A 27230-nucleotide genomic window follows, 5' to 3' on the forward strand; every position below is an offset into this window, starting at 1 on the left:
TTATGAAATTCTTCTAGGTATATTATGCCCAATATATTACAAGCAGTACAAATTGTGAATATATTGTGCCCAGCACAGTTTTATTTTGAATGCCATATTGTACATCTTATACATGGTATTGCACACTTAAGATGGCTGTTGACCCGACATTAGTTAGAAATAATTATTCATATAATTTTATGGTTAGCACAATTGTTTTGCAGTGTGACATAAAAGAAGCATTTAATTGTAGTAATGGAAACAGTTTTGTACAAGTCATGATTTGAGAAATAAAAGGACCTTTTTATCTCGACAACCCCATTCCCAATTGAGATTAACTGTTGTCACTTGGGTGGTGGAAGATGCAGTCAAAATATAATATTTTTAAGCATTTTTGCATGTAGAGAGGAATTTTCACTACTTTTTACATGCTGAACTGCCTACATCATGAAAAAGAAGTTGAAGATCTGAATAAAACATATTTTTTCATTTCAGATCTCCGTTGCAGAGATTAGATTGTAAAGTTTATATGTCAATTTTCCCTTCAACCAAAGGGATGTTAGCAGAGATTCTTCTCTGGGTGCGTTTATTTTGTCTCCTGCATAATGTTAACCAAACATAAGCAGGAGGTATTATGCAGGAGAAAAAAAAAGATCACGCCCCCAGAGAAGGTGAGAGCTGGCATTCTCCTGTGAGACATGTAATGACAGATAGCTCTGGTCTCCTGTCTGATCTCATTGCTGGCCTTGATTGTGCAGAATATAAGCTTAGAACCAACTTTCTCAGTGTAATATGGAAAGAATGATGAGTCTACTCTTATCACATTGATATCCCACTGCTGGCACCTACTTGTTATAAGCTCAAGAGAAGGAGAGCAGAGATGTGTGTCATTTTTTTCAATACCATTCTGCATCTATCCCACACATCGGGGTATAATGCTGCGGTATCTGGGGTAGATGCAGAGCATTGTGTGTGATACACTGCTCATACTCTACAGCTCTCTTCTCTCAGTCATGTTATGACATTAAATTATGAATTATAGGGCAGTGCTGTGATAAGTGAGCATCTCTCCTAGCTACCGGCACATTATTTCCTGGTCTCTGGGATAGATGCAGAACGTTGTATGTAATGATACATATCTCTGCTCTCCTTGCCTTGCATTTCTAATCATAGTAAGTGCCAGCACTGAAATCTCAGTGTGACCAGGTAAGGCTAGTTTCACACTAGCGTTTTGAGGCGCAGCGCACGCTCGCTGTGAAGCTCCGCCCCCTGCCACGCCTCTTCCGATCAGCTAAGCCTATGGGCGCAAGACGCTGCTTGCGACCTGCGTACCCTATCTTTAGCATTGGGTATGCAGGCCGTGCGCAGGTATGCTTTTGCCGGCACATGCGTCCTTTTGACGGTGCACCGGCCGCACCAAAATGTATCACGATTCTTTTGGCATAGGTCGGTATTGACATTTTGTGCTAAGTATCTCATATGTTTTTCTAGATTAATGAGAACAGCAAAAGAACAACAAGGTTTACCCATACAGGCCTCCAAACAAATGCACTATCAGGATGCAGTGGACCCATATAATAAAGATGGCAACACAGGTGCAAAAATACCAATCAAGCAACTGCTCCAGCCTACCAATACATGGAGGGGGCGATTGCCTGGTATGTTGATGCACAAAAACAACTTGTATGCGGCGCTGTTCACACTATGGCCATGCACAGCGTCCAGGCCAGCCTAGTACCAACACCCTTCTATTAGTTCAGGCGGGCTGCCCAGCGCTAAAAAAATGCATGCCGTGTGAACAACAGACACCGCAGTTTACAAGACCAAATGGGCCCAACTGCACCCCGAATAAAAAGTGCAAAAAACACATTTAAAAAAATGTGGAGTATTAGCTGATATTTTGGCCAAAATACGTGAGCCCGTAACCTACGTCAAAGATCTCCACGCATTTGGCCAAAATATCAGCTAATACTCCACATTTTTTTAAATGTGTTTTTTGCACTTTTTATTCGGGGTGCAGTTGGGCCCATTTGGTCTTGTAAACTGCGGTGTCTGTTGTTCACACGGCATGCATTTTTTTAGCGCTGGGCAGCCCGCCTGAACTAATAGAAGGGTGTTGGTACTAGGCTGGCCTGGATGCTGTGCGGGCCATAGTGTGAACAGCGCCGCATACAAGTTGATTTGTGCATCAACATACCAGGCAATCGCCCCCTCCATGTATTGGTAGGCTGGAGCAGTTGCTTGATTGGTATTTTTGCACCTGTGTTGCCATCTTTATTATATGGGTCCACTGCATCCTGATAGTGCATTTGTTTGGAGGCCTGTATGGGTAAACCTTGTTGTTCTTTTGCTGTTCTCATTATTGGAGGATTTTCAAGTCCTCTTTTTGTACTGTGCTGTATTATTATTTAGTGTTAGGTACCCGTAAGCGTGGAGATCTTTGACGTAGGTTACGGGCTCACGTATTTTGGCCAAAATATCAGCTAATACTCCACATTTTTTTAAATGTGTTTTTTGCACTTTTTATTCGGGGTGCAGTTGGGCCCATTTGGTCTTGTAAACTGCGGTGTCTGTTGTTCACACGGCATGCATTTTTTTTAGCGTTGGGAAGCCCGCCTGAACTAATAGAAGGGTGTTGCTACTAGGCTGGCCTGGACGCTGTGCATGGCCATAGTGTGAACAGCGCCGCATACAAGTTGTTTTGTGCATCAACATACCAGGCAATCGCCCCCTCCATGTATTGGTAGGCTGGAGCAGTTGCTTGATTGGTATTTTTGCACCTGTGTTGCCATCTTTATTATATGGGTCCACTGCACCCTGATAGTGCATTTGTTTGGAGGCCTGTATGGGTAAACCTTGTTGTTCTTTTGCTGTTCTCATTATTGGAGGATTTTCAAGTCCTCTTTTTGTACTGTGCTGTATTATTGTTTTTTTAGATTACCAAAGCCATTATGCTATTTCGAATTACACATATTTCATATTTGATATGCCTTAATGCAATTGAGTGCAACCATTTCCTTGTTTGATATGTAAGCTGTTTTTTGGTATGCACCTATTCAGACTAGTTCTAGATGTGCCGTCAGTTTTTTGTCAATTGTCTACCAGCAACTAGCTCTAGCTCAGTGAGATTGGATGGAGAGGCTTCCCTGAACAGCAATTTTCAAGTCTTCCCATAGATTCTCAATGGGACTTAGGTCTGGAATGTGACTTTGCCACATATGGATATGCTTGATCTTAACCCATTTCATTGTAGCTCTGGTGGTATGTTTAGGGTTGTTGTCCTGCTGGAAGGTGAATCTCTGCCCCAGTCTCAAGTCTTTTTGCTGCATCTGACAGGTTTTCCTTCAGAATTTTTCTGTATTTAGCTCCATTCATCTTCCCATCAACTGTGACCATATTTCATGTCCCTGCGGAAGAAAAGCATCCCACAGCTTGATGCTGTCACCACCATAAATAAAAACGAACACATGGGCCATGCACATACAGAGAACAAGTCGGTAAGGCTGGTTTCACATTTGCGTTAAAACAACGCTGCGCCATGCGTCGTTAAGCCCTCCCCGTTAAGCCCCGCCCTGAGCCGGCTCCCTGCCCGCCCCATCCGGGATCACCGCCTACTTTCGCATTTGCACGCATGCGATCGGCGCACCCTATCTTTAGCATAGGGTGCGCAGATCATGCGCTGCCAGTGTGAAAGTAGCGTGCTGCGCACTTTTGACGGTGCGCCGTGCGCGCCGAAATGCAGCATGTTGCATTTCGGCGCGCATGGCGCACCGTCAAAAGTGCGCAGCACGCTACTTTCAGACTGGCAGCGCATGATCTGCGCACCCTATGCTAAAGATAGGGTGCGCCGATCGCATGCGTGCAAATGCGAAAGTAGGCGGTGATCCCGGATGGGGCGGGCAGGGAGCCGGCTCGGGGCGGGGCTTAACGACGCAGGGCGCAGCGTTGTTTTAACGCAAATGTGAAACCAGCCTAAGACAGTGTTCACACCACCAAGAAAGTGGACCACAGTACAACAAACGTGAAAAAATACTCTGCTGTAAAAAAAGATCCAACAATGAGCAGCAAGTGCTAGTAATAGATGATAACAAAACAGGGTATTTAGATGATACGTTTTTTGTAAAAAATGTATACTAAGCCACTCTACCAACGCCAAGGTATACCCCTCAGAGCAGTCCTATTCAATGTATTTAAAACCTGACCATGTGAACAGTACCTATATGAGCAGGGTTCAGAGAGGCAATGTCTGATGTGGGCATGCTGTGTGAGACGGCTTTATATGTGCATGGCCCACAAGAGAGGGGTGGAAACCTCCCAAAGACTTGCAAAAGCAAGAAGCCGATGGACTAAAAATGAACGCATGGGCCATGTATGTGCATGGCCCATGTGTTCCATGTGCAGGGCTGGTTTTAGGCAAAGTGGGGCCCTAGGCAAAGATTAAAATGGGGCCCCAAAAGCTAACATATTGCACATCACACAGAAGCATTTCGGTTGTATTTATATGCGGTGAGTTCAGGCCGCTAAATGAGTGTGATCGACAATATTGAAGTCGTTCAACACTTGTTTCCCGGCCTCTTTTCACCGTCTGAGAAAGAATGATGGGGACAGAACAATCACTAAGGGATCACTAACAAATCACCATACAGTATCATGTTATCAGCAGCACATCTACAGTTTACACCCCATAGTCCTCCATATAATATAATGTGCCCCATAGTCCTCCATATAGTATAATAAACTCCTCAGTTCTCCATATTGCATAATTCACTCCCCATAGTCCTCCATATTTTATAATACACTCCCTATAGTCTTCCATATAATATAATGTACTCCATAGTCCTCCATATAGTATAATACACTCCTCAGTCCTCCATATAGTATAATACACTCCCCATAGTCCTCCATATATTAAAATACACTGCTCAGTCCACCATATAGTATAATACACTCCTCATAGTGCTCCATATAGTATAATGCACCGCCATAGTCATCCATGTAGTACAATTCACTTCCCATAGTATAATGCACACCATAGTCCTCAATACAGTATAATGCAGCCCACATAGAGCATAATGCAGCCACCCCACAGATTATAATGCAGCCCCGCCATACAATATAATGTAATCCCTATAGAATATAATGCAGCCCCCCTCTTATAGTATAATGCAGCCACCCCTTAGAGCATAATGCAGCTACCCCTCAGAGTATAATGCAGCTATTCCACAGAATATAATGTAACCCCCCCCCACAGAATATAATGCAGCCCCTCCATAGAATATATGGCAACCCCCTCAGAGTATAATGCAGCCCCTTATATAGTATAATGTAGCCCTTCTCATATAGTATAATGCAGCCCCCATAGAATATAATAAAGCCCCCATACAATATAATCTAGCCCCCACAGATAATGCTGCCCCCCCATAGAATACAATGTAGCCTCCTCATATAGTATAATGTAGCCCCCTCATAGAGTATGATGCAATCACCGCCCATAGAATATAATAAATATAATACAGCCCCCCATAGAATATAATGTAGCCCCAAATAGAATAAAATACTGCCCACCTCCCCATAGAATATAATGTAAGCCCCCATATTATATGACACAGCCTCCCCCATAGATTATAATGTAAAATGTACCCCCTTGGTATATAACTCAGCTGCATAGTATAAAGCACAGCACCACCATGGTATATAGCCCAGCCCACCATGGTATATAGCCCAGCATGGTATGTAGCCCAGCACCACATGGTATATAGCCCATCATGGTATAGAGCCCAGCACGGTATAGAGCCCAGCACGGTATAGAGCCGCTCCCCCCCAGAATGGCCCCACAGTCCAGTACTCACACTGATATATTAAAAAAAAAACAAAAAACTATTCTCACCTTCTCCTTGTGCCCGCGCTGCTGGCTGCTCCTGTCTCCTGCTCTGCCGGCACACAGTGAGAGTGCGATGATGTCATCGCGCACCCGCTGTGTCAGAGGCAGAGCGGGGAATGATGGGAGAGGGAGCGTTGGCTGACGCTCTCTCCTCCATTATTGCTTTGAACTGTACTGGCAGTCGCCGGTATAGTTCAATGCGGTGGCGGGGGGAGTCGGCACTGGGGGAAAGCGGGCCCCCTGCTTCAAGGGGCCCTATAGCAGCTGTGTGATGGGCCGCTAGCTGGGGGCCCCTGGGGGAGCGGGGGCCCTAGGCAGCTGCCTGGTCTGCCTGCCCCTAACGCCGGCCCTGTCCATGTGGCCCATCCACATTACAATTTCCAGATTTATCTTTTTAAAATATTTAGAAAACCATGTATAATTTCCTTTACACTTCACAAATACTTGATACTTTAGGGTGGTAGATCACATAAAATCCCAATAAAATACATTTGAAATATGCCACGATGTAAGTATGCTGCGCTGCTGGATAAATGATAAGCCATGATGGTAGAATGAAGTGTTGGTTTAATGTCAGTGCGTTTCGCAGTCACTCCAACTGCACAAAGAAGGAGTCAGAGTGACTCTGAAACGCATTGACATTAAACCTACATTTCATTCTCCATTGTGGCTTGTCATTTATCCAGCAGCACAGGATACTTCCATCACCCGTGGCATACTTCATTCCAATCTGTTGGAAGCTGCAGCAGACACAACCCTATAAGGTGAGCATCATTACCTATTGATCCTCTTTTATTGCTTGATTAAGACCCAATTGTGTCTTTTATTTAATAAAATAAATTATGTTTGTGGGTATAACATGGAAAAAATATGTAAGAGTTCACGGTATGAATACTTTTTAAGGCATTGTAGGATGCCCTTCTCCTTATGACATATATGGTATGTACAGGTGCTTCTCACAAAATTAGAATATCATCAAAAAGTTCATTTATTTCAGTTCTTCAATACAAAAACGAAACTCATATATTCTATAGAGTCATTACAAACAGAGTGATCTATTTCAAGTGTTTATTTCTGTTAAAGGGAATCTGTCACCCCTTTTTTCAAATATGAGCTGCCAGCACCGCCATCAGGGGCTTATCTACAGCATTCTGTAATGCTGTAGATAAGACCCCAAAGTAACCTGAAAGTAAGGAAAAAAGTTAGATTATACTCACCCAGGGGCATTCCGGGTCTGGTTCGGGTCCGGAGGGAGTCGAGGTCCGGTCTGGGTCTTCCCATCTTGCAGCAATGACGTCCTCTTAATTCCTGCCCGTCACGGCTCCAGCGCAGGCACACTGCTCTGCCCTGTTGAGGGCAGAGTAGAATACTGCAATGCGCAGGCGCCGGACCTCTCCTGGCGCCTGCGCACTGCAGGACTCTTCTCTGCCCTCAACAGGCAGAGCAGTGCGCCTGCGCAGTAGCCACAACAGGAAGGAAAGAAGAGGACGGATTCGTATGAAGTGGGAACCGGACGGCGACACCCATCGGACCGGACCGGACTGGACGCCGGGGTGAGTATAATCTAACTCTTTTTTCTTATCTTTCAGGTTACATCAGGGGCTTATCTACAGCATTACAGAATGCTGTAGATAAGCCCCTGATGGCGGTGCCGGCAGCTCATATTCGAAAAAAGGGGTGACAGATTCCCTTTAATATTGATGATTATGGCTTACAGCCAATGAAAACACAAGTCATTATCTCAGAAAATTAGAATAATTAACAAAAAACACCTGCAAAGGCTTCCTAAGTGTTTAAAAAGGTCCCTTAGTCTGTTTCAGTAGGCTCCACAATCATGGGGAAGACTGCTGACTTGACAGATGTCCAGAAGGAAGTCATTGACACACTCCACAAGGAGGGTAAGTCACAAAAGGTCATTGCTAAAGAAGCTGGCTGTTCACAGAGTGCTGTATCCAAGCATATTAATGGAAAGTTGAGCGGAAGGAAAAAGTGTGGTAGAAAAAGGTGCACAAGCAACCGGGATAACCGCAGCCTTGAAAGGATTGTTAAGAAAAGGCCATTCAAAAATTTGGGGGAGATTCACAAGGAGTGGACTGCTGCTGGAGTCATTGCTTCAAGAGCTACCACACACAGACGTATCCAGGACATGGGCTACAAGTGTCGTATTCCTTGTGTCAAGCCACTCATGACCAATAGACAACGCCAGAGGCGTCTTACCTGGGCCAAGGAGAAAAAGAACTGGACTGTTGCTCAGTGGTCCAAGGTGTTGTTTCCAGATGAAAGTAAGTTTTGCATTTCATTTGGAAATCAAGGTCCCAGAATCTGGAGGAAGAGTGAAGAGGCACTCAATGCAAACTGCTTGAGGTCTAGTGTGAAGTTTCCACAATCAGTGATGGTTTGGGGAGCCATGTCATCTGCTTGTGTAGGTCCACTGTGTTTTATCAAATACAATGTCATTGCAGCCGTCTACCAGGAAATTGTAGAGCACTTCATGCTTCTCTCTGCCGACAAGCATTTTGGAGATGGAATTTCATTCTCCAGCAGTACTTGGCACCTGTTCACACTGCATAAAGTACCAATACCTGATTTACAAACAACAGTCTCAATGTGCTTGTTTGGCCAGCAAACACATCTGACTTTAACCCCATAGAGAATCTACAGTATAACTCCATAGAGAATCTGTGGGGTATTGTCAAGAGGAAAATGAGAGACACCAGACCCAACAATGCAGACGAGCTGAAGGCTGCTATCAAAGCAACCTGGGCTTCCATAACACCTCAGCAGTTCCAAAGGCTGATCACCTCCATGGCACGCCGCATTGATGCAGTAATTGATGCCAAAGTATTGAGTGCATTTACTGAACATACATTTCAGTAGGCCAACATTTCGGATTTTAAAATTATTTTTCAAGCTGGTGTTATAAAGTATTCTAATTTACTGAGATAATGACTTTTGGGTTTTCATTGGCTGTAAGCCATAATCATCAACATTAACAGAAATAAACACTAGAAATATATCACTCTGTAATGAGTCTATATAATATATGAGTTTCACTATTTGTATTGAAGAACTGACATAAATTAACTTTTTGGTGATATTCTAATTTTGTGAGAAGCACCTGTAGATAGGAGAAACCACTTTAGTAATCTGTGAAAATGGGGGAAAAAATAAAAACCTTGAAGATTGTTCTATTTTGGCTATGAAGCAGGTTTATTGGTGATATTGTGTAATGTACCATTGGTTGTTACAGAGAATGCTGCTGATCTGACTGCTCAGTACAGCGTGACATTACTTGCTGCACAGTGCCTCAAAGATATTGGTAGGACCATGGAAGCTGGCTCTATCCTCTCCTCCATTGAACATCAACTGGTGAGCAGTTACAATGAATAAGTGATTCTTTGTGTAGCATTTAATGCAATTATTTCCAAGGTAAGGAACAGGTCTTTGTCAGCCAGCACTTGTTCACTTTGATGCTGTAGGTCAGGGATGCACAACTCCAGTCCTCAAGGCCCACCAACAGTGCATGTTTTCAGGATTCCTTAGGGCACACTTAGCGATGCACCAGTGATCCCGACAACGATATGGATCGCTGGTGCATCGCTAAGTGGTCGCTAGTGAGCTGCCACACAGGCAGATCTCACCCAGCGACATAGCGGTCGGTGGTCGCTACTTACCTGTCAGACGAGGCGATCCTGATGTCCTCCGCCCGCGTCCACGCGTCGCTCGTCGGCGCCACAGGAAGCCCAGCAGGAAGCGCCCGATGAGAAATGGTCCAGGACGTTCTCGCGACAGACAGCGGGGGAGCTGGTCGGAGGTAAGTATCACATGTAGCGATATCGCTAGCAATATCGCTGCTGCGTCACAAAACCAGTGACGTTACAGCGATATTGCTAGCGATATCGCTATGTGTAATGGGCCCTTAAGGCCGGGATCACACATGTGAGGAATACGGCCGAGTCTCGTATGTTAATACCCGGCACTTGAATTGGAGCGTGCAGCTGCATAGCAATACATGGAGCCGCACGCTCCACTCTTGAGTGCCGGTGACAGTGCCGGGTACTAACATGAGAGACTCGGCCGTATTCCTCGAATGTGTGAACCCTTGTACAATGATTAGGAAATCCTGAAGGCATGCACCGTTGGTGGCCCTTGAGGACTGGAGTTGTGCACCCCTGCTATAGATGAAGCAACAGGCAGGTACTGGTGAATGACGTCATAGGCATCTGCCAGACCCGTATAAGGGATCGTGGTGATGTCTAATTTAGGTATTGGTATCAGCTTGCTTGTTTTCCCTGTGGAATATTATGGCTATTCAGCTATAATTGCAGAAGTGTCTTTCTGAGACATATTGCGTCAGCAGCTGTTTGTCTCTCCAATACTTTTCATAGAACGCGTCCATATTTGCACAGTGCAGTTTTATTGCTTGTCACTTTTGCATTAGCCTTTTCAGAATCTGACTGTAAATTGTCACTTTTTATTGATTGATCATGCTGAACAAATAACAGGTTTTTATAACCCAGTCTCTTCAGACGTCTAAACGTGGAATCTCCTTGTCACCCAGTGATATGTGAGCTGGCCATGGATCACTGCATACTATGGTGGATTTCCACTTCAGAGGTCTAGAAATGCACAGTAACTTGTATTTATCAGCTATTTTTTTTCTAGCAGGAATAGAGAAAGGAAGATCAGTGAATGCATGCGGATATGTTCACATGTTGCATTGTCACTGTGACAAAAATGTTTACAGGACCAGCAAACTGAATGAGATGTCTGAAATCTAACGCACGTGTTGCTTCTATTGTTCTTTCAGGTTTGAAGCCGTTAGATATCTACACCATGTCAGTTCTTTCAGCATTTTTCTGCTGCAGATACTGAATGCATGCACATACCTGATGTTGTGACTTCTTCATAGTAACACTATATGTCCTCTAGATGGCGCTGATCTGTCAGTCTAGGATAACACTTTCCTCCAGGATAGCGCTGCTTGCATCCCAATAGATATGTAGTGTATGCTGTAGGAAACCAGATAATGTCAGCCTCGAGTCCCAGCAATAATGGTTGAATGTAACCTTTAGATAATATACATTACACAGAAATTGGTTGATGGTTGAAGAACCTCTGAGCAAACTTTCACCTGATGAACAATCATTCCACCTTTGCAGCCTCATACATTTTGTTTGATGCTCGCCGTTGCACTTGATCAAAGCAGTCATACATGTTCAAGATTGCACTGACAAGTGACATTCATCATAGAAGAGAAAAATAATTTTTCTTTAAACAATTGTTTGCACATCGGCAGAAAAATTCAGACATGGCCGACTTCATTTCAGATGATCGCGCGCCATCAGTTGGTTAAAGGGATCGTTCATTGTTACACTGCACTTGACAAATATTATTTATAGTTAGAATCGTCCATCATCAGACGGTGCGAATTAAAACAGAAATGCACCTTAATTAGTACAGTCCCAAAACATGGAGCAAGTGAAATCCATCTCAGATATGAGAATCTAATGGCGTAATCACAAACACTGTATCGACATTTTCAGATATCTTTTCACTTTACCTCTCTTTTCTGTGTTATTTAGGAGTCTGCAGAAAACAGGGACAATAAAGCTTTGATGTGGTCACAAAAAATGTCTGGAGATCTGTATCGAGACATTGGCTCCTGGCAAGAAGCAATCATTTATTATGAGAAGGCACTGGATAACCTTCAGTGTCTTAACAAGAATAACCTAGAGAATAATTACAAACTGCTGAGACTCAGAGGTAGGCTTTATGTCAGTACATATCTATTATTTCATTTACCCCTTAATGACCAATGGAGAAGGACATTTTTGTTTTCTCTAGCAAGATGGCACCGCCAAGCACCTGTGCAGTAGCAGCTTTCGGATCACCGATAGCTGCTATTGCACAGCTGCGGCCGGTGCCATTTTCAAATTGATTTTTTTTTTAAATGAATTTCAGGATAACATGAAAGAAATGAATTACATACACATTACATATGCGATCATGCTGCACCGCCGGAATACCCCCTCCTCCCACCCTGGGGCGCACAACATCTCCCCACTTCTACCGCCGCCTGTTTCATGCAGTCCCGCTCCACTGCGCTGCCTGCTCCCCGGTAAACTCCATTCCATTCAAATTATAAGACGCATCCTCATTTTTCTATCAGATATGGGGGAAAAGTGCGTCTTATAATAAAAAAATTACAGGAAGTACTTGGATAAGAATGCAGTAATTAACCAGAGCCGGCATGGGTGTGTCGCAAACAAGTCATATCAGACTAATCTAATATCCTGGATTCACTGATTGGGTGGATCAAGTAAATGCAGTAGATATAGTATATCTTGACTTCAGCAAAGCATTTGATAAAGTATGTCATACTATCCTTATTGAAAAAAATGACCAAGTATGGGATTGACAAGGCTATGGTTAGGTGGATTCATAACTGGCTCAGTGATCATACTCAAAGAGTGGTCATAAATGGCTGCACATCCAATTGGAAGAAAGTTTCATGTGGGTTCTGTCTTGGCGCCAGTGTTCCACATTTTTTTATAAATGTTCGAGGTAAGGGAACTGAATGTAAGAGAGAGAGAGATGAGGCTCTATAGTGCTCAGTGAAGTGCACACTGATGATACATGTTGAGGCTCTATAGTGCACAGTGAATTGCACACTGATGATACATGTTGAGGCTCTATAGTGCACAGTGAAGTGCACACTGATGATATATGATGAGGCTCTATAGTGCACAGTGAAGTGCACACTGATGATATATGATGAGGCTCTATAGTGCACAGTGAAGTGCACACTGATGATACATGATGAGGCTCTATAGTGCACAGTGAAGTGCACACTGATGATATATGATGAGGCTCTATAGTGCACAGTGAAGTGCACACTGATGATATATGATGAGGCTCTATAGTGCACAGTGAAGTGCACACTGATGATACATGATGAGGCTCTATAGTGCACAGTGAAGTGCACACTGATGATATATGATGAGGCTCTATAGTGCACAGTGAAGTGCACACTGATGATACATGTTGAGGCTCTATAGTGCACAGTGAAGTGCACACTGATGATACATGTTGAGGCTCTATAGTGCACAGTGAAGTGCACACTGATGATACATGATGAGGCTCTATAGTGCACAGTGAAGTGCACACTGATGATACATGATGAGGCTCTATAGTGTATTTGATTTGAATAGGGGGAAAATGTGCAGTAGCTGGCCATGAGCAGTAAATAGTAGACAGAACAGCTCTGTAAGGCAGCAGTTCCGGCTGGCACCAAGAACAGCTGACTGGCAGGGGTGCTAGGTGTCGCACCCCCACTGATCAGATATTGCTGACCTATTCTAAGGTTAGCCAGTGTTAGTGATTTATCTGTATCTGGATTTTTTCTGCAAAAGCATGGTGCATCCTGATCAGGATTTGGTTGGAAATGTGAAATTCTGACTTCAGGGGCAGAGGAGAGGGGAGGGAGACTGGTGAACGTGAAAGAAAAAAGAAATGGGGCTCCGAGCATGCGCAGCATGAAACCAGCATGCATATTGGACACAGGCATCCTGATTCAGGTGCGTCTACATTGACAATCATATGTTTTTTATTGCCACAAAACTATAGTGTGCAAAATGAATAGGGAAAATGTGAATTTGGGTGGAAAATATTTTGGCATCGGGGGGCCCCATTTGAAAGTTTGCACCGGGGCCCATAACTTTGTAGTTACGCCACTGCTGGGTATATTAATAAATCACAGACTGCACATGAGTCAACCGAGTTTAATCAAGAGCAAAAAAGGCAAACACAGTTCTAGGATGTATTAAGAGAAGCATAGAGTCTAGATCACGTGAAGTCATTACCCCCTCTACTCCTCCTTGGTCAGACCTCAACTGGGATACTTTTTCCAGTTCTGGGCATCATATTTTAAAAAAGACATTGCAAAACTGGAGCAAGTTCAGAGAAGAGCTACCAGGATGGTAAGCAGACTGTAAATTAAGTCCTATGAGGAACAGGTAAAGGATCTGGGAAGGTTTAGCTTGAAAAAAAGGCTCCTTGTAAAAAATAAGGCTAAGAGGAGACTTAATAGCTATCTACAAATATCTGAAGGGATGTCACAATGTAAAGGGAACATCCTTATTCTCATTTGCAGATGGAAACATGAGAAGCATTAGAATGAAACTGAAAGGGAGTGGTGGCGAGTTCTCCTTCAATGGAAATCTTCAAACAGAAACTGGACAGACATCTGTATAAGATGATTTTGTGAATCCTGCATTGAGCAGGGCGTTGGACACAATGACTTTGGAGGTCCCTTACCAACTCTAGCATCTGATCCCTTGGACTAGGGGTGCCCTAGGCTATCCCTGTCTCCCGGATTACCCCGGATTATGGAGACGCCAGGGTCTCGTACCTTTTTTTGCTGTCTTACCCTTATCTGTTCCCTCCCCAACCCAAAGAGGTGTGAGGTAGAAGTGTATTGGAAACACTAACTAGACAGACATGGGAAAACATACAGAGATAAAAGAAAACTACTATCATACAAATACACTTACGAAACAACAGAGTGGGAAGCAGGGGATGTATAGGAGGCACAAACCAAAGATAAACACGCAGAAATCTCCTGAAAAACTCTCCAATCGCCTACTCCAAACACTGAACTTGTCCTTCAACTCCAAACCAGGAAGTTGAAAACCTATCACTAGCAACTCCCAAGTGCCAGTGGAGCATATATACTAGAGGGGAATAGCCAACACAGAACAGCTGAAACTATTCAGGATGGAGAACTCCAAAAGATCAACTGAACTGATTAACCCTTGCAAAAATAGGAAAACCTGCATTGTTTAATAGGATGGTAAAGCAGTTCTAATCAGTGCAGGAGTTTGTGTACTCAGACGCTGTGATCTTCTGGCTCCTATTTGCCGCTGTATCCCCATGACACTATGATTCTACATGTGAAGGAGGCCTTAGGGGATAGTCAAATGGCCATATTACTCGGATGAGGATGTTCAGACTGGCTATCGGTATTTTCTTGCAGCTGTCACGCTGGTGTCAGGAGAGCCCGGTGCCAGTCCAAGCATTGTGTTGCTATCCTTGTCTGAATTATACGGCCATCTGACTTTCCAGTAATAGATGGGGAAATTCTCATAAAAACGGGCTTTCAAGGGGATTCAGTACCTTACACTAAATGAAATAGTACTCAACCCGCTAATGTTTTTTGGTTAAAAATGGTTTGAATTACAGTACATAAACATAAGCAATGATACTCACTTCACAGATTGCACCCACTTTTAATACACAGAAAATAACTCGATCAGCCAATCAATGGCTGTAGCTGTAACTTCCCTCCGTCAGTGATGGGCTGCAGTAGGTTCCTGTTTTGGGGCACAATTTCTGTAGCTGCAAATGGAAACTGACAGCAACATATATGGATTGATGAGGTATTCCCTTTTTATGCTATGTTGACCATTTTTTAATAAATTCATTAGAAAAGGCTTTGAATGCCAGTGTAATATGAGTGTTCATTTGCCAATATGGAAATGCCCCTATTAGCAAATGTGTTTGTATTGAATAACTTAGTCATGTTATACCAAACCAACCTTGAAGAAACCCACATAAGACTTGTAAAAAATGTGCAAACATACAGAGGCGTATCTAGGCTTTCTGGCACCCGGGCAAGAATTTGGTTCGGCTCCCCGCCCCCCCCCCACCCAAGTACATATGTGACTTGCACACTTAGCCAAGTACCCACAAGCTGCTCTCCCTAATGCTCTCAATGTTCAGTAAAAAACTGAAAGCAGGATGAGAAGCTCGTTGTCACAAGACCATAACTGTGAAAATCGCATATGAGTGAAGTGTCCATGTGATGACTGAATTCTCACAACGAATGCACTGCACACTTTTAGGATTCTCCCTTGCCGATGTACAGTCAAGTCAGCACAAGCATGTGATTTATATACTTATGGCCACATTCCTACTAGACGTGCCCGGCCTCTTTGTGTTCATTTTCATTGAGTGAGGCCACGCGAGTCTAGTCAGCATGTGACCGCATGTATGTAAATTACCGGCACGAGAGAATCCTCACAGCGTTCAGTGAGCACTGTGAGAATTCAGAAGTCTGCAGTCACATGGAATGACTGCAGACTCAGCACAAACCAGGAGAACCCATTTAATGTTCCTAACATAAATAAAAACATGAGAATAAGTCAGTATCACAAATAACATTTACATCCAGGTACCTTATAGATGACGTCATCTCTGGAGTCGTTCTCCTTTTCTTTTTCTTGTCCAGACCCCATGATGAGTTTTCTCATCCACATCTCATCTCTGCAGATGTCCATCTTCTCCGGTCTTCTGCAGCAAATCTCCACACGATGCCCTTAAAGATAGAAGTGTCATTATAATGCTCCTAAATAAAAATATCTGCAAGATACTGTGGCCTCACACTATTCCCCTCCCTCCTCATACTGTCTCCTCTAACATACCCCTGTTCACCATACTGTCTCCTCATATATTTACCCCCTCACTCTCTATACTGTCTGCTCACAGATACCCCTGACTCCCCATACTGTGTCCACTTACTTTTTTCCCCATCACTACTCATACTGTGTCCACGTACATTTACCCGTTCACACCCGTTACTGTCTGCACCCATTCCCCATACTGTTTCCTCATACAATACTGTTTATCTCTGTGGTGGTAATCTGAGGTACTTTCTTTGTATCAACATATATGTATTGAAATAACTTTATCAGAATTGCTTTAGTCTTATAAAGTTGAGCATTATATTTCATAAATTTTGTGTGCCGAGGTTTTTCTACTGTACGATATATGTCTTTTACCTCTGAGCACCTAAATTGGCAGTGAGCACCCCGTTCTCTACAGTATTCTTCATACATGCCCTCATACATACATACTCTTCATTTTGTGTCCTCAAATCTCCCCACACACATTGAATCCCATCCCCACTCCAAATCCCCCCATCCCAAATCCCCCACACACATTAAGTACCCCCATCCCCACTCCAAATACCCCCACACACATTAAATTCCCCATCCCCACTCCAAATCCCCCCACATTAAGTATCCCCCATCCCCACTCAATAACCCTCGTCCCTACTCCCAAATCCCCCCACACATTATGTACCCCCACTCATTATGTAGCCCCCACTCCAAATCCCCATCCCCACACATTAATCCCCATCCCCACTCATTAACCCCCATCCCCACTCATTAGCCTCCCACACATTAACCCCCATCTCCACTCATTAATCCCCACACATTAACCCCCATCCCCACTCATTAACCTCCCACACATTAACCCCCATCTCCACTCATTAATCCCCACACATTAACCCCCATCTCCACTCATTAACCCCTCCACTCATTAACCCCCATCTCCACTCATTAACCCCCACACATTAACTCCCATCCCCACATTAATCCCCATCTCGACTCATTAACCCCCACATATTAACCCCCATCTCCACTCATTAACCCCCCACTCATTAACCCCAATCCCCATATTAACACTCATCTCCACTCATTAACCCCCACACATTAACCCCCATCCCCACTCATTAACCTCCCACACATTAACCCCCATCTCCACTCATTAATCCCCACACATTAACCCCCATCTCCACTCATTAACCCCTCCACTCATTAACCCCCATCTCCACTCATTAACCCCCACACATTAACTCCCATCCCCACATTAATCCCCATCTCGACTCATTAACCCCCACATATTAACCCCCATCTCCACTCATTAACCCCCCACTCATTAACCCCAATCCCCATATTAACACTCATCTCCACTCATTAACCCCCACACATTAACCCCCATCTCCACTCATTAACTCCCCCCCATCTTTGGTGGTTCTTCAGCTCCACAGTGGAGCACACTTACCACCAGCGTTTGCTTTGGGCGCCGGGGAGTGACGTCCGCAGCATGATCACATGACCTGATCACGCTGCTGACATCGCTCTGACCCGGCGGTCAGAGCTTCAATTGTACTGGCGTCTGTATAGACGCCAAGTACAATTGCTGCCTGGGAGCCGGCGCGGCCTCCTTCTCTGCGCTGGCTGTCAGCTCGACAGCCGTCAGAGAGAACAGCCGACTCAAAGGACGGGGAGCGGCAGAACGCTGCCGCCGGGGGTAGACACTGCGGACCGCTGCATTAGGCGGCCCGACTGCGCCCCCTGCTGGCTAGGCTCGGGGCAACCGCCCTGGCTGCCCCCCCCCCCCCCCCCCCCCCGAATACTCCTCTGCAAACATACATTGTCATGTAAAAGTTTGAGCTCCCAGGTCGAAATTAGTGTTATCGTGATCAGTTAAGCAAATTGAAGATGAAATGATCTCTAAAAGGCCTAAAGTGGCACAATTCCTTTGTATTTTAGCCAAAAAAGTACATTTTCATCTTTTACATTTCAAAAATTACAAAATGGAAAATAAGTTTGTCCAAATTTTGGGCACCCTGGATGGTTAGTACCTAGTACCAGGGGCGTAACTACCACGGTCTCAACAGTTGCCACTGCGATCGGGCCCGGGGGGGAGTCAGGGGCCCGGCAGGATCTCCCAACCGTCTCGATTCTCGGGGGACAGTCCTGTTTTTGACCCCCCCCACTCGCTTCCCGCCCGGGAGTCTATTTTTCCCGCACTGCACTGAGCCACCATGCCCCCCCCATGCACCCCATCCTCGCCCTACCGCAGAGACCCGCCGCAGAGACCCACCGCAGCCCCCCACAGCCTGCAGTGACATCGCCAGGCTGTTCTCTAATGTGTGCACAGGACCTGTGATGAGGTCACAGGAGGGGAGGAGTCAGGGGTCACATGATCAGGGACCTCAGTGTATGCAGGACTGTGCTGTGCTGGTTGTCATAGTGCTGGATGAGGGTAAGTTTATGTGTGGGGTCAGGAGGGGTTTACAGTGTGGATGTAGCGGAGCCATGTGTGTACAATTGTGGACGGAGCGGAGACGCGTGTGTCCAATTTTGGACAGAGCAGAGCCGCGCGTGTGCGAGGTGTATGGAGCAGAGCCGCGCGTGTGCGAGGTGTATGGAGCAGAGCCGCGCGTGTGCGAGGTGTATGGAGCAGAGCCGCGCGTGTGCGAGGTGTATGGAGCAGAGCCGCGCGTGTGCGAGGTGTATGGAGCAGAGCGTAAAGGGCAAATGGAGGGCACCACTAACAATATATATGAATATATATAAGGGCAAGAGGGTTCACCAGGGTATGCAAAGGGAATATAGTAGTAGAACAATAAAAAAGAGCAAGCCCATGGAGAGGGAACACCTCAATTGCACAGAAAATAATACATACGTATATTAAAAAAGTAGAACTTTATTATTGACCAAAAAAGAGATATATAAATGACAGAACAGAACACACACAGAGTAAAAACATTTAAAATTGCATCTCATGTATGCAAACAAGGCTCAAAGCAATACCAAACCCTAATATAAAGGTTATGGAAAACCACGCATGGTTCTCAAAGAGGCGCTGTACCAATAGAGATAACTAGCTTGAGCATGTATATCTGCAAGGTAAATGTACATAAATAAACACACCACCTGAACCTATATTAATCTCATGCAAGCAAAAGGGTATATGCAAAAAAAGGTCTAGCAACCAGGTTAAAGGTAGATATATAATACCAAAATAGGTCCAACAGCATTCATGATGAAAAAAGATTTGTAATAAATCAAGACAAATGTGTGGAAGCACATGCAGGAAAGCTGATGAAGATTTGATAAAATTTTGATGAAATTTTAAGGACAATGGTATGTCCCAAAATAAAGCAGTGAAGCCAGCAGCGCTTAAGGGATAAAGAGAACCAGAGTGTGGGATGAGATCCCACGCGTATCGCCACACAAAGGTGGCTTCCTCAGGGAGAAATTAGCATGCTGCGTTGGCGTTCTGAACCTCTATATACCCTTACTAAATAATTCATATGTGGCTCACCTGCAAGAGGGAGGAAAGAGAGAGAGTCGGCATTCTGGGCATGCAATGTTGCACATGGTGAACGCTGGCCGCGGCTATCTTGTATGAACAGAGTATGCAGCAATAAAGTTCTGTTCAAACGCTTACTGCGCATGCGTCGGTACCATGGACACAGATCTAAAGCAAAACGCCGTGGCCATCTTGTATACTTAAGAGGCGCAGCAATAAAGTTCAATCCAAATGTTTAGTGCGCATGCGTCAGTTATTCTGAAGAGAGGGCGGACTTCTTATGTGTACAGAAGTAGAACAATAAGATACTATATTATATAGAAACGTACTGCGCAAGCTTGGACTCATAAAATGCAGATTTTAAACACAGATTTTAAACAGAGATTTTAAACAAGGCACAGATCTATTTGTGACTAGGTGGAATATTTTAACATTATGATAGAGAAAACATTATGATAGAGAAGACGCTGCGCCTGCAAAAGGGGAAATGTATACAGGTACACAGTTGTTTTTGGCACAATACTCTGGACACACAGGTGGTACGTACATACAGTGAATAGCAAAGTCACACTACTCCTGGGTCAGCAACAACGCGCAATGTGTGCGTCACAAAAGAAAAAACAAAAAAGAAAAACTAAAGCTATCGGTGCCCATAAGCTCCAACAGTTATTGTAAAAGTATATAATGAATGTCATATATGCGAGCGCATGTAAAGAACCCATTGAACCTTTTATCCGCAACAACAAACGTATATGTGTGTTTAAGAAAAGGAGGTACAGATCATTTACATATAAGACATCCAAAAAAGAGTATATATAAGTGTCCTTCTATGTCAACTCAGACACAAACGTATAGCAGCAAGAATCATTATTTCGCATGAACAAGAACACCTAAGGCTCATATGGCGCAAAAGTTATGATAGGCATACAGCCTAATTTGGTCAGTCATAGGCATGAAGAAACATAGAAATAACCTTTTAGCAAGCAAGGCGCTGTTTTTGTATATATGAAAAGGGTATTGTACAACTTATCTATACATAGAGAGCGCAGCAATAGGAGCCCACATGCATGCTATGTCGATGAGATGCGTGCGTCCATTCATTGAACACAGAACTTAGCACAGCGTGGTCATACACAGAGGGTACAACAATAAGATCTCGTATAAATCGCGTGTGTCGATTCATTGAACAGAGAGCTCAACAAGACATGATCATATTATATAATGTATACCTAGGCACATCAAGTTGTACCAATGCAAGTTGCAGATGCATCAGCTCCTTGGATGCGCGGAGCCGCGCGTGTGCGAGGTGTGCGGAGCCGAGCCGCGCGTGTGCGAGGTGTGCGGAGCCGAGCCGCGCGTGTGCGAGGTGTGTGAAGCGGAGCCGCGCGTGTACGAGGTGTACCGAGCGGAGCCGTGTGTGTGTACGAGGTGTACCGAGCGGAGATGTTCGTGTATTTTGGCATGGGGGGCCTCATTTGAAAGTTTGCACCGGGGCCCATAACTTTGTAGTTACGACACTGCATAGTAGCACCCCCTTTTGCAAGTATAACAGCTTGTAAATGCTTTTTATAGCCAGCTTAGAGACTTTTAATTCTTGTTTGAGGGATTTTCATCCATTCTGCCTTGAAATATTATTCCAGTTCTGTAAGATTCCAGGGTCATCTTGCATTCACTTCTATTTTGAGGTCTAGCCACAGATTTTCAATGAAGTTCAGATCAGGGGACTGTGAGGGCCATTGTAAAACCTTCAGCTTGCGCCTTTTGAGGTAGTCTATTGTGGATTTTAGCCTGTGTTTAGGATCATTATCCATTTGTAGAAGCCATCCTCTTTTCAACTTCAGCTTTTTTACAGATCGTGTTTTGTTTGCATCAAGAATTTATTGAAATTTCATTGAATCTATTCTTCCCTTTAACCGTGAAATGTTCTCCCGTGCCATTGGCTGCAACACAACCCCAAAGCATGATTATTCCACCCCCATGCTTAATGGTTGGTGAGATGTTCTTTAACTGAAATTCTGTGCCCTTTTTTTCTCTCCACACATAACTTTGATCATTGTGACCAAAGAGTTCTATTTTAACCCCTCATCAGTCCACAGGACTTGTTTTCAAAATGCGTCATGCTTGTTTAGATGTGCTTTTGCATACTCCTGACGCTGAATTTTATGGTGAGGACACAGGAGAGGATTTCTTCTGAGGACTTTTCCATGAAGGCCATAATTATGCAGGTGTCTCTGAACAGTAGAACAATGCACGGCAACTCCAAAGTCTTCAAAATCTTCATTAAGGTCTTTTTCAGTCAAACGGGGGTTTTGATTTGCCTCTCTAGCAATCCTACAAGCAGCAGCTCTCTCTGAAATTTTGCTAGGTCTTCCAGATGTTATCTTGACCTCCAACGGTTCCTGTTAAAGGGGTTTTGCCACAAATAAAATATATATTTTGATCAATAGATTGTCAGGAACACCGCATTGCACTTGCTCACTGAGCCAGTGTGCGTGTCCTGAGTAAAGCGAACTGTGCTCAAAGATACCTGTGGAGCGGGCAGCAGCCAAGTAGGTGCATACTTCAGAACAGCAGGACCTGAAGCACGTGACTGCTGGGGGCGTGGCCTAAACTCCAGAGAGCTAGGAGCTGCAAGAGAACTCCTAGCAGGGTAACTGCGAGACAAAGTTACCAAGGGGCATAGACAGGGAGGATAGTCAGGACGTAGCCAATGAGTCATACACAGAGATAGCTGCGAGGTACAGGAGGGGTGAGCAGAGAGTAGTCAGATCACAGGCAATAAGTCATACACAGGGAGGGTAGCGAAGTGCAGAATCAACAGGCAAACTCACAACGGGAAACAGAACCGGGTCAGAACCATATAAACAAGCTATAACAACGAACAGGCACAGGCACACAGAGGTCAGCACACTCGGCCAAAGGCAAAAGTATAACTGACAGGGATTGGAGCTTCCCAGGGGTTTAAGAAGCTCTCCCAGAACCAAAGAGAGGCCACAATCATTAACCCCAGGTGTGCAGGTCAAAACCTGCACTGAGCTCCAGACATTAACCCCTGACGTGCAGCTCAAAAACCTGCACTGGGATCATGACATAGATCTTGGTATAATAATATGTTCCACAATTCGATGTGTTTAAAAAAAAAAAAATGGCCCTGTCCCGAGATATAAATGTGCCCCAGTGTAAAGGCTATGTCTGGCTGTGCAGGAATAGGTCGGATATACCACAGCTCCTGGGCAGGGGAGAAAGCAAAAGAGAGTATATACACATTGCAGCATGGGATTGCAGTTGACTCTTGTTGGGAGTAAAACATTTCACTGCTTATTTTTAAACAATATTTTACTTCAAAGAGAGAATGAATTGGCTGTGATTCCCTGCTGTAATGTTTGTAAAGTCTTATGCTTCCTCCTCTGGCCAGTAGCTGTGGTCTTTACGACCTGTTTTTGCATGGTCGGACACAGCCATTACACTGGGGCACATTTATAACATGATCTCGGGACAGGAACTTTTTTTTTTAAACACATCTGCACATCTACACAACTGCTTAGAAGAACCCATGGCTGCTGTTATTGGCACAAGGTTAGTTGAGGCTGGGTTTCATAAAGCTGAGAAATTTGCATCACCTGACCTTTCCTAATGATGATGGTGAACAGGCCATAACCATAACAGGCGAATTAAGAAAATACGTTGGTCAAAGTCATCTGAGCAAACAAATTTCCAAGGGTGCACAAACTTTTGCATTGGCCCAAATTCCTCTTTGTCATTTTTAAAATGTAAAAGATTAAAATGCATATATATTTTGCCTAAAATACATAGGAAATGTGCCATCTATAACTTTAGCCCTATTAGAGATCATTTCATCTTCAACTTGCTTAACTTTTGACCAGGGGTGCACAAACTTTGACATAGCACTGTATCTAGAATTTACGTGCCCGATACATGGAAAATGACTTGATGAATCACGTGATTAGTCTTAACATTCTTTTTTGCATGTAATGACATAAATTAGAGCTGTATTTTGTTCCCGTGTCTCACTCTTTAGGTAAGCTGTTGTGCTTAAAAGCAACTTTGGAAGCTAAACTGGGCTATGAAGAGCGAAGTAAGACACTTAAAAACCCTACAGTACAGCTCCAGTCCCACATAACAGGGCCTTATGAACAAGCCGTGCTAACACTTTGTCAAGGTCTTTACAAGTAAGCTCATTTTCCTAATACGATTCCACCTAACTGAGGGGACAATAAAACTTTGCACCATTATACAGTAAATATTACAGAATATTCATTACAGATGCATCATGCACTCACTATAACGGGAACCTACATGCCTGTAGATAAGACAAAGCCCTTGATATTCTCTGATGTAGTGATGTCAAATCTGAGTGGGTAACTACTATAAAATGGCCTACAGTTCATCACACACTTATCGTATGCTCGCTGTTTGTTTTGCCTTTGCGTTATGCACAAAACTGCTTTAAAGAAGGATAAAGTAAACTTTTAAAAAATAACAGACCCTACTAAAGGGAAACCATCAGCTCACACTGACTGTAAAAACTAGACATTTAGCCTTTTAGGTGATATAGCTCCGGGAAAAATCGCACCTTTCGCGCTGCCTCCGTTCTCCAAAAACGAAAGTTTGATCAAACATGCAAATTAGGGTGCTCGGTGCAGCCATGGCTTGGGCAAGGGGCTCTGGGCACTGTCTTCCCCACAGGGTTTGCATGTGTCTCCCTCCCTCACTAATGAGTGACAGGCCGGTTTGCCTGCATTGAAAGCTTGTTCCAGCCCTATTAATCACCAGGAGGCAGGCATGTAAATCCTGTGGGGGGATTGCAGCACTGAAACTCTTGGCCAGGCTATGGTGGCACTGAGCATCTAATTGGCATATTGGACCAAGCTACATTTTCTGGAGAACGGAGGCAGCAATTATAAAACTACTTGTGTGATTGTTCTAGTGGCTATATCCCATACAAGGCTGTATGCTTAGTTTATACTGTCAGTTTATGACAGACTCCCTTTAACTTCTTCCCATCCTAGTATGTAACAATATGTCCTATGTAAGGTGCAGGCGTATGGAGCAGCCGCTGGCTGAGTTATACAGCTAGCATCCCCTTCTAATAACAGTGACTGGAGCTAGCTTCCATCACCTCTGTTTAACCCCTTAAATGCCATTTTCAATTTTTGACAGACCTTTGAAAATGCATAATCCTGCCCAGGCATCCATTGAGGTGCCTTTCCAACCCTCAAGTCATGATTGCAGAGTCCCAAACATCTTCACAGGCGGACAGATGCCTGCTGAAGGCCCCGTTACTGCCTTCTTTTTACTTCTGTGAAATAACATACAAATTTGTACCATCCCACATAAAGGGGTGGTCCGGCACCTAAAATGTATTTTCTAACTATCTTTACACTCTAATCACCTTTGTAATTTGCTTTATTACACGATGCCCAAAACTTTTCTCTAAGCCAGGAATATGATATGACAGCAATATAGGCTGTAGAAACAAAATATCCAAGTCAGGACTTAAAAGGGTTAAATGAAACTGTATTGTACATGACATATATTTTTCAAAGAGTTATTCACCCCAAAATGTTACCCTTTACCCATCCTATGGGTAGTGGATAATCTGCTGAATACTCAAGACCCAACTGTCAGGACCCCCAGCAATCCTAATAATGTAACTATGGAACCCCAGAACAGCGCTGTCTTGAATGAGCCATACTTGGCTATTTCCCGCATTCCCATAGACATTGGATCAGAGACTCCCTCCATTTAGGTCTAGGCTCTGCAGAACCAGGATCTCATGTTCCAGAGCCACAATCATGATCTCGCTGGGGGTCCTATTGCTGGATAGAGGATGACTTGTTATTTCGAGGAATTACGTATTCATGTTTTGCATCAAAGACCTGTTTTTTTATACCCAGATATTTATCCTTTAGGCTTTGTATTGGGCACATTTCTGAATCAGAAAAATATCTGGTCGATTGTTTGGAGATCAGACGCAAGCTGTACGGCAAGAATCACATCTTGTGTGGAGAAATCCAGGAGTACATCGCAGACGTACAATTTAATTTAGGATCCAGTAACTAGTAAGATATTGGTGTTTGCTGTACTGAGCTGTGAGTGTGAAAGAAACATTTCTAGACCATGTTCACATTTTCATCTGAGGCAATAATAGGAACCTTCATAGCAGATTCCATTGGTTTGGAAGGTAAAAATAACACTATATTGCATAGAAATTTTTGTTTTCCTTTGAGGAGGTGTTCCCAACATAGAAAAACTTCTAAATCAATGCTGCAGACCTTTATTTTCAAAATGGAAGAGGAAAGTTTCCAGCACATGTTAGGAGCTTGTGTTTGGAGTGGGCTAATGAGCTGAGTCGCACCATACCAGGCAGCTGCTGGTTGTGTCAGTCTCTGATGATGGTATTTAAAGTACGAGGTCCTAGGGGTGCCCAATTCAATGGACTCATCGGGCCACCTACATTGTGATCTCCGGTTGCCGATGGGTTGCCAAGGCAGCTTGGAGCCTGCTGAAGGCCTTCATGTCTGCCATGATGGCGCTCCTGTGGAACCCAGACTGCGGCTGGGCTTTATAGAATATTGTGATTTTATGTGTTCGGAGGTAATGATGGGAATCATATATACAAGGGCATTTACATATCCCCCAGAATGAGTCTGTAGGCATACTGAACCCGCTGGAGAGCGTTATGATCAGCGCAAAGTAAAATTAAGTATGGTCTGGGTCAGGCTATTTGACCAAGTCAGATTTAGGAGAACCTGACATGGGCTTTTATTTTTGTCCATCCAGTCCGTGTCTTGCAAGTGGCCAATGACCACAATTTACATTTACACCTTCAGGTAAAGGTTGGATGTGTCAGTGTTTCAAGCAACAGAGCAAGAGGTTCTGTGTATGCCTGTCTGTGTGAGTTTGCACACAGACCAGAGCCAAAGAGAGCAAAACCATTACGGCACCCAAGATTTATAAGGTGGTGCAGACGCCCACTGCAACGGACTGGATACGGACATTCCGGCTGCAAAACGGATGTTAAAGTTTATATTTATTTTGTAAGTTGGCAAATATAGAAGTTTAAATTGAACTTACTTGGGTCATGCCTCATTTCCGTACTTGCGTTAAAGCCGCTGCCTGACAATGTGAATATATAAGTAAAAAATGCAACAACAACATTGCATGTACCCCAAAGTGGTATTAATGAAAATGCCAGCCTGCCCCGCAAAAATACAAAAACCATTAGACAGCTAGCAAAAGAAACATGAAACTTTTATGGGTCATGGTGGCATTAACAAACTGGACAAAATTTAACATTGCTGTATTTGTGCCGACATGGAAAATCATGATCCAAGTCATTTTTACCATACAACGAACGCCATGAAAACAAAACCCCCAAAAACCAATTGTCTCAGTT

The 27230-nt window shown here is 44.0% G+C and overlaps 1 protein-coding gene across 3 annotated transcripts in view; it reads left to right on the forward strand.

The window, feature by feature from the left end:
* LOC141088918 (putative tetratricopeptide repeat protein 41) overlaps positions 1–27230 on the forward strand; it is a 146274-nt gene that overhangs the window by 78729 nt on the left and 40315 nt on the right. For all 3 annotated transcript variants that reach the window (XM_073575153.1, XM_073575154.1, XM_073575152.1), the window contains exons 10-13: positions 9111–9229; positions 11446–11626; positions 23850–24000; positions 25744–25893. In XM_073575153.1, coding sequence (XP_073431254.1) covers positions 9111–9229; positions 11446–11626; positions 23850–24000; positions 25744–25893 — 601 coding nt within the window. The remainder of the gene's footprint in view (positions 1–9110; positions 9230–11445; positions 11627–23849; positions 24001–25743; positions 25894–27230) is intronic.

Source organism: Dendrobates tinctorius, unplaced genomic scaffold (assembly GCF_039654945.1).
Source record: "Dendrobates tinctorius isolate UK_male_01 unplaced genomic scaffold, ASM3965494v1 ptg000043l, whole genome shotgun sequence".
NCBI classification, from domain to species: Eukaryota; Metazoa; Chordata; class Amphibia; order Anura; family Dendrobatidae; genus Dendrobates; species Dendrobates tinctorius.